General features: G+C 44.3%; 1 protein-coding gene across 5 annotated transcripts in view; it reads right to left on the bottom strand.

Annotated features, from left to right (window-relative positions):
• GEMIN5 (gem nuclear organelle associated protein 5) overlaps positions 1–8,776 on the bottom strand; it is a 40,935-nt gene that overhangs the window by 5,869 nt on the left and 26,290 nt on the right. For 3 of the 5 annotated variants that reach the window (XM_006766289.2, XM_006766287.2, XM_015565634.1), the window contains exons 19-24: positions 8,425–8,523; positions 7,871–8,008; positions 6,520–6,667; positions 2,629–2,748; positions 1,943–2,153; positions 176–430 (exon numbers count right to left, since the gene is read on the bottom strand). In XM_006766289.2, the coding sequence (XP_006766352.1) occupies positions 176–430; positions 1,943–2,153; positions 2,629–2,748; positions 6,520–6,667; positions 7,871–8,008; positions 8,425–8,523 (971 nt within the window). The remainder of the gene's footprint in view (positions 1–175; positions 431–1,942; positions 2,154–2,628; positions 2,749–6,519; positions 6,668–7,870; positions 8,009–8,424; positions 8,524–8,776) is intronic. The other 2 variants (XM_006766290.2, XM_006766288.2) reach the window with 1 other exon arrangement.

The following is an 8,776-nucleotide window of genomic DNA, read 5'->3' on the forward strand; positions in this document are numbered from 1 at the left end:
CTTCAAAGCTAGGACTTTAGTTGGTCTGAAGGGATCTTCCAGGTTGCCCGGGCCTGCCTTGGTCTTTTCTGAAATGCAAACTGGCATTGACTCGTTTCCTTACTGTACTAGGCACCGATGAAGGAGAATTCCTACAACTGAGTGGTGCACATGAGAAGCTCATGCCGACAGGTACCTGTTTGAAGGGAGTGTTATTTGTAGCAGACGGGTACTTGATCGTCTGCAGCTGCTGCAGCGCTGCCTGGTACTGCTCGGGGGTGTCCAGGCCGAAGGCGCTCTTCCATACTGCGGTCACCCTCTCCGGGAGGGGACCCGCGCTGCCGGTGGACCAGGTGTTGTAAGATGAGGAAGCGCTTTCGCCCTCTGACAGCTGCCTTTCCTCCCAGTGCTTAGAGAGCAGCTCATGAAGGCAAAACACCAGTCTCTGACCCTGGAACCCGACAAAGAAGAGGACTGTTATGCAGGCAAAGTGCTTGACAGACAGCCTCCCTGTCCTCACAGTGTCCCCCTTCATGGCTGCCTGCCCAGTGTGAGCTGTACCCGAGGGGGAGAGTGATCCAGCAGACAGCTTTTCCAGACATCCTTCGGAGGAATTCCTTCCATAGCCCTTGGAGCCCAAACAACCATTTTTATAACATGAAACCCCAACTCCAGCCCTGCCCACTGCAATTTAAGACACACACAGATCAGCCAATATTTGTGCCCCTGTCTGAGAGAAGATGGTCTGGGCTCACCCAATTCTTTCCCTTGCCCAGACCTGAGACAAGGGGAGTACAGAGAAGAGCCTAATGGGCAGAAGGTGCGCGAGCAGATAAACTATAGATCTGAGCTAGACAGTGGGTAGGGGCCATGTCCAAACAGGTTTAACAGAGTCGCTGGAAGAGAACAGAAAGCCAGAGAAGGGCCTGGGAAACCTTGATGTTTGCTGGTTTTTAGTTGCGTGAGATTTCTTGTATGCCCCATAAACACTACTTTTCCTCAGTGACCTGTGGGAAGGTCTCTGCCGCTGCCAGAATACCCTACCAGAAACAACAGGCAGCATAAACTCACAGGTGCTGTTGAGGAGGACAAAGGTGATGCTAAATGACCATTCTGAAAACGTTTTGTTGTGAATAAATTAAAATTTCTCTAGATTTGGTCATTTTGTGAATTCTATACCAAGTGACACTATCTTTGAGGATGTGTGTACTACTTTTGCCTCCTTTTGCAATTCTTGGAAAGCTATGTCCTTACCTAGCATTTGTCTTGGGCTTTGGCTATCCAGCTAGGAGTTATTTTAAGGCTTGGTTACTCTTAGGAATTATTTTAAGGCTTGGTTACTCTACCAGGGAGAGGAACTGAAAAAGATCATGTTAGTATCTGACAAAGCAAAGTCATCTAACACGGACCAAATGTTTATGTATTTTGGAAACTAGGTGAGAGTGCTGCCTCTAAAGTCATCTCAGTTTTGATGTGTCAGAGGGCACGCGCGCGGCAGTGGAAGTCAGTCACCTTTAACCACATGGGCACAAGACATTTACCCAAAGGTTTCAGCCTCACAGTTGCTTACGGCATACAGCTGAAGGGGTGCCACAGGCAGAGCATCATCATTTCTGTTGGAGCCAATCCCTCTTCCTCTTCCGAGACCCCCCTCTTCACTGATGTGCTGATGACGTCAACAAACACCACTAGGCTGCCAGCCAGGCAGGGGCTCAGCTGACTAGTCTATTTGTGGGTATTGTACACAAACTGATAGGCAGTGGGAATTACTGTGAATGACCACGCTATCTCCTACTCTGCATATGGCAACTGACAGGCCAGGGTGTGTCAATGGGATGGTACGTCCAGGACACCTGCCAAATCAGTACAGCTTGTGTAACTGGGTTGTTCACCCGGAGTTTGATGAGAAAAGGATTTGGGGCCCTTTCTCCTTAAATATCAGAAGATGCAATAACAGACTGACCTTCAGACTTTCATGGAGCTGCAGGGCTTCCTGGGCTCCCACCCAGTTCCTGGCCAGAAGCAGCTCTTGGGCACATCTGAGAGCCAGGGTAGCAGACAGCTCATTCTCTCCCACGATGGAAGCCAACTCCGCGGCCGTTTTAAGCGATGCTGCATCCCCCTTTTTGGCCAGAACTTTGGCTGCATCATAAGCGGAAGCGGCCCCTAAATAGCTGTAACACAAAACAAAACGCAAAGTGTCATAAACAGATCTCCTATTCCTCTCAGAGGGTCAAATCATTTCTGTGGGCTTTTCCTTGCTCCTGTGCCTTCCTGTGGTCCTACGTAGCCACTGTCGCCAGCTCTCAGCTGAGTCCAGCCAGCAGAGGAGATACAGCATTATATGGGTCAAGGACATAAAAGAATCTCAATACTTTTGAACCTAAGCAAAGGAGTCATTCTCTCCCATTTTTCTTATTTGATGGTGCAAGATGTCCCTAAAAGAGATTTCTTACTGCTACTGGGGTTTCTTGAATAGTTACGGCGATGTACATACCTACCAAGGAGGTAGATGTTGATGCGTCTTACCAAGCTGGTTTAATACACATACACTTTTTTGTTTTCTAGACACTTGACCTCCACCTCTATGCTGATCACTCTCAGTCTGCTCTTCTAGGTTTGGTGCACTCCTGCCTCCCCCAGGCTTACCATTTAGCAGCTACAGCATAATGGCCGTCTTTTTCAAGGATGGCTCCCCAGCTGAGGTACAGGTCCTTCAGGATCGGGTCCTCAGGGCGCAGTCGGGCCTTGGCAACTGCAATGGCCTCCCTAGAGGCAACAACAGATAATTAGCCAATCTGAAAAGAAAAGGCTTCTCGGTGAGGGGTCCCTAGGAGGGGCTGCAAGATAGGACAAACCATCCCCTTTGTGGTGTTCCTACTTCTTATAAAAAACGAAGTTCCTGCATACACAGGAAGCTAAAACCACATGCTGCGCTCAATTCTTCTCCCAGGTCAGCAGATTCCTGGAGTCCCCAAGGCCCTTTCGGGTGGATGGTCTGCCTGTGGAGTGGCCTTACTCTCTGTCTCACTGCTTGCTTCACTAACAAACTCACTTTTACTCTAAACTCTAAAAAAAACAAAACTCCACCTGTTTTAACAATGATGCTTAGAGGTTATTTGCCTTTTCTTGCTGTGCTGACATTTGCATTGGTTGTGCAAGAGCAATGGAGGATAACTGCTGGCATCTGGGCAAGAATCAAGGTAGTGACCCTTGTAGTTTGAAAAGAGAAAGGTCCATGTCCTTGATGAGGCAGGAAAAATGAGTTAGAAGCGATGAAACAACCGGAACTTAAGGGGAAGGAGGAAGCTGTCCAGAGAAAGAGCTCCAGAACTTCCCTTAGGGATCCTATTGAGTCTTTGGCTAAACACAAAGCCATGCGTGTGTGGGAACCTCCTCAAGGCAGGACAAAGAACAGTCAGGGAATAGATCCCTGAGCTTACTCAGGGCTTGGGGACTTCTGAGTTTTGACCAGCCAGACATGAAAGTTCTGATTTATTGAACATATGAGGCATCCAGTAAAGACACCAGAAGGTAGGAGGACAAACTAATTCCAGAGTATGGATTTCTTTAACCTGTCCTAAGAAAAGCTTCAAAACAAGCCATGAAAGATCAAGCTGATTCACAAGCAACTTTACTGCTTGCCAAAACAGAGTTCAACACTCTAAAGCAGTGATGGCGAACCTTGTGAGCTCGGCGTGTCAGCATTTTAAAAAACCCTAACTTAACTCTGGTGCCGTGTCATATATAGAAATTTTTTGATATTTGCAACCATAGTAAAACAAAGTCTTATATTTTTGATATTTATTTTATATATTTAAATGCCATTTAACAAAAAAAAAAATCAACCAAAAAATGAGTTCGCGTGTCACAGGTTCACCATCACTGCTCTAAAGGAAGAAAAACAAAGAGGATAAAGAGACGTTTCACCAAAGCCATCATATCAAATGGCTAAAAATCAGTGATGGAGAAAGTACTGAAAATAGAGAAAAAATACATAGTTCCTATATAACAAAGATAAGGGGAGGATGAAGAGGGCAAAATGGGTCAAATATATGGTAATGCAAGAAACTCGAGTACATAATGGATGTGGTATTTGAAGTTGTATAGTTGAAATTTATATAATGTTATTAATCAGTTACTTCAGTAAATTTAAAAAAAAAAAAGAATAACTGCAGTAGAGTCATGTCAAAAACAATGCAAGCCAAGAGAAAGACAACTTTTGAAGTACTGAAAGACAGAAGCAGTGGATGGAATCTATCACCAGCAGAACCACACGACAGAAAAAAGGTGAAGTTCTTTAGATGAAGAAGGAATTGACAGCAACTGGAAACTCAGATCTACATAAAAAGATGAAAAGTGCTGGAAATAAGTGTGGGTAAATGTAAACAAATGTTTAAAAATGATTAAAAAACGTTTCAACAGCAGAAAGAGGAGGAGGAAGGAAAGAAATATGGTACTTGTAAGAAGTATCATAAATTAAAAATGCGCATCCTAAACCCTTGGGTAATCATTAAAAAACAACAGAGGAATCCTATTAATAAAAGCCTGTGTGGCAGTGACGCCCTCACACCATAAGCGATCACCAGGAGGCTGCGTGCTCAGTGGGTGTGTGCGGGTGGGCGGGGGCTTGATGCTGCGTGCACAGCGTGGAGGCAGGTCCTATGGCTCCGTGTGGTGAGGCTGGGTGTCTCGCGGCTCCAGCCTACCTCTTTGGGGCAATCCATCGAGGAGCGCCAGGTGGGTGGGCGGGGCCTGCCTTTTTGGGGCGATTGATCACGGGGCTCCCACATTGTGAGAGGGTGCAGGCCAGGCTGGGTGACGACACCCCCCATCTCGATAGTGCACAAATTTTGTGCACCGGGGCTCTAGAATAACTAATAAGCCAGTATCCTATATAATAAAAGCCTAAAATGCTAAGTGTCCGGTCATCCATTCAACCAATCAAAGTGTAATATGCTAAGGCTGCTCAACTGTTCGCTATGACATGCACTGACCACCAGGGGAGAGTCAACTGATCGACCAGTCACTATGATGTGCACTCACCACCAGGGGGCAGATGCTCTGACTGGTAGGTTAGCTTGCTGCTGGGGTCCGGCTGAGCAGGACTTAGTGAGACAGGCCGGACACGCCCTGGAGCCCTCCCGCGGTCCCTACCCAGCTGGCCAACCTCCCGCGTCCCTCCACAGCCATGATCATGCACCGGTGGGGTCCCTCGGCCTGGCCTGTGCCCTCTCGCAATCTGTGACCCGTTGGGGGATGTTGAAGAGCCAGTTTCGGCCCGATCCCACAGCACAAATAGCAGGCTGGTAGATTTAAATCAGTCATACCAATACTTAAATGTAAATGGCTAAACATTCCAATTTAAGGAAGAGACTATCTGACTTGATAAAAAAACAAGATCCAACTAGATGCTGTCTATGAGAAAGATTTTGCTCTTTTTGTTCGCTGGCACTTATATATGTAGTCTTGCGCCCCATTATGATGTTTTAGTCAATGACGGACTGGATACATGATGGTGGTCCCATAAGGACTATAATTGCCTAATGACACGATAGCCATTATAAAGTCACAGTGCAATGCGTTACTCACGTTTGTGGTGATGCCCGTGTAAACAAACCTGCACTGCCAGTTGTTTAAAGTATAGCACATACAATCACGTGCAGTACATAATACTTGATAATGATAAATGGCTGTTCCTGGTTTATGTATTTACTGTACTTGTTATTATTACTTTAGTGTCCTCTTTCTACTTATAAAAAAGTTTGCTGTGAAACAGTATGCCACGTTACACCTGCAGAGGCCTCACATCTGGTGCTCACCTCGTCTCTTGATTACACTATTTTCTGTGCTTGTGCTTGATTTAATCTCAGGTTTTGTATAGTAATGTGCTATACAGGTTTGTAGCCTCGGCTCTACCATACAGCCTAGTAGATATGTAGTAGGCTATACCATCTAGATTTGTGTACATGAACTTGATGTTCACAAAATGATGGAATGGCCTAATGACGCATGAATGTCTCCCCTGTTAAGCAGCATGACCTGGACAGGAAAGATTTATACCAATCTCAGGAAACTGGTTACTTATAGAGAAGGGATGAGGACAGAATTGGGGAAGAGTAATTCAACTAAATCTTAAATATTATACTTAAAAAACAACAACAACTGGGGCATATGGAGAGCTTTTGGGGTGTCTGGGAGATTCCGTCTCTTCATATATGGAGCTAAAGAAGGGAGTTCCTCTTTTAATAATCCATTAAGCTGTTCATTTGTCTTAAGCTGTCTTCTCTATTTGTGTTAAAGTAATAAAGTAAAGAAGCTTAGAAAAGTAAAGTTTAAAAAGATCATTGGCGTATATTGATAAAAGTTAACATTTGTTAAGTATAGGTGGTAGGTGCATTGATGTTTGTTAAGCTAGTATACATATATTTCTGTATGTTTCACATGTTTAATTACTGTAGAGGTTTTATGCTAGAGCTGTTAAGTAGATTAATTTCACGGTATGTGCAACTATTAGTTCAACTATAGGATTACACAGACCTGTAGAAATGGTGTGACTTGAGCAGCTCCACAGCTTCATACACTTTGTGAATAGAAAGTAGGTGAGAGGCAGCCTTGACATACTGTTCCTGAAAACACAACTGTTTGGCAAAAGCTTCTACAGCCCACAGCCACACATGGTAGCCAGCTTAAAAAAGAAAAGAAAAAAAAAGTGGTTAAATAAGAAGCAAGTTTAAGGAAAAGCATGTACATAAGGGTTGAAAATGCCTTTTGTTACTGTATTAAGTAGAAAATTTAGATAATTCAATCGCCACGATAGATCATTTGCTTCACCTACTCCTCCCCACACCCACGTAAATTGTTTCTTTGATTGTATAATAACACAAAACTAAAAAGGTACCAAAAGTATGGAAGTCAGGGTAGTGGTTACTCTTGTTGGGGTGTGTGGATACTGATGGAAATAGAGCATGAGAGAAGGGTGCAAGTAATGTTATGTTTCTTGATATGGGTGCTGGTTACAAGGGTGTATTCAGTTTGTGAAATCCATGATACACTTATGTACACTCTGTGTGTGTGGTGTCGCATCTCTATATATAAAAGCCTAAGTGACCGGCCAACCGGCTGGTAGCTATGATGCGCACTGACAACAAGGGGGCAGACGCTCAATGTAAATGTAGGAGCTGCCCAGTGACAACAACTTTGCAGAGTGCCCTTTTGCACTCCAGGATGCCTCAGGGGATGTCAGACTGCTGGTTTTAGCCCAATCCCTGCAGGCCAGGCCAAGGAACCCCACCAGTGCATGAATACGTGCACTGGGCCTCTAGTATTGAATAAAAAGCTAAAAAGCTGGGCATGGCATAAACGGTTTCCTTGTTATCCTAGCATCTTCCCATCTATATCATCCAATCCTTTCCTCAGAGATAACCATTGTTACTAGTTTCTTTTGAAACCTTTGGAAATACAGTCTATGAATACACAACCACACATGTATAAATATAAATGACAGAGTATTAAATATTCTTTTGCGCATCTACACCTTGCTTTTCACTTACTATACTCTGGAGTTCTGTTCCATATTAGAATGCATAGAGCTGCCTCATTCTTTTGGTATCTGTAGGAGTTTCTATTGTACAGATGTAACCAGTCTCTCACTGATGGACTCGGAGGTTGTTGCGATCTTTTGCTATTACAAATAATGCTGCAACAATAGTCCATGAATATTTATCATGTTGTACGTGTGCGTACAATTCAATTCCTACAATTAGAATGGCTGAGTCAAGGGGGATATGCATTTTAAATTTATTAGAAATGGCCAAATTATCCTTCAAGACACTATCCATCTTTAGTGGGCATCCTAGAGAGGACAGAGCGTTAGTTGAAAAGAACATACCCACGGGCGCCATAGCCACGAGATTGTCTGTCAGCTCCCCTCTGTCCGCTGCAGTCTGGAGAACTCCTTTTAGGTCTCCTTTCCACAGCATAAGCTGGTGATATAACTCAGGGTGGCCATTTTCCAAGTGACCCTTTCCTATATGGAAGAGAGAGAATGTTTGAAAGCTGTTTCAGAAACATCTGTCTACATTAACTCCTACAAAAAGAAAGGCAGGATAAAGGAGCAACAAACTCCTAGAATATGCAGTCACTCGCTAATGGGGAAGTCACCTCCCAGAGTGTTCACAAAGAGGCCGGAAGCCCACTCAGTCACTTGTCTACCCATTCACTTTTACTCAGTCACTCGGAATGAGCACTGTATGTTATGTTTAGGGTCTTAGGACAGAAGCAAGGGATCTGTAAGTATGCAAACTGGGGAGCTCAAAACCTAGTTAGTTGGCATGTAAAACTAACCATGACAAGGCCCCAAGATGGTAGCCATAAAAGAGGTGTGTGCAAAGCATTAGGGAATCATAAACCTGGAGGGGACTGTGTTGACTGAATGTGCCTCACCTTCAACCTCCATCATTCTGTACAGGGTAGCCCTGTCTGTGAACAGCCCCAGGTGAAATCTTTCCTCAAGATCGGCAGACACGTCCTCATTTAGCTCTGCTAATTCAAAAAGACAAAAAAAAAAAAAATCAGATGAAGTGATTACTCAGGTTACTGTTTTCTGTCTAAATACTTCCGAATGTTATGCCCAGACCCCGAGAAAGAGTCCTATGCCCTTGTTTACCCTAACAGAGACAAAGGTAGCAAAATAGGAAAATATATACAGTGTGTGAAACTCAGCTTGGGTCAATCCAATGAGACAATTTAGTTTATAGATTGTTCAAAGAAAGATTGGGGGGGTGGGGGGGGGGAA

Source organism: Myotis davidii, unplaced genomic scaffold (genome assembly GCF_000327345.1).
Source record: "Myotis davidii unplaced genomic scaffold, ASM32734v1 scaffold18, whole genome shotgun sequence".
In the NCBI taxonomy this organism is placed as follows: Eukaryota; Metazoa; Chordata; class Mammalia; order Chiroptera; family Vespertilionidae; genus Myotis; species Myotis davidii.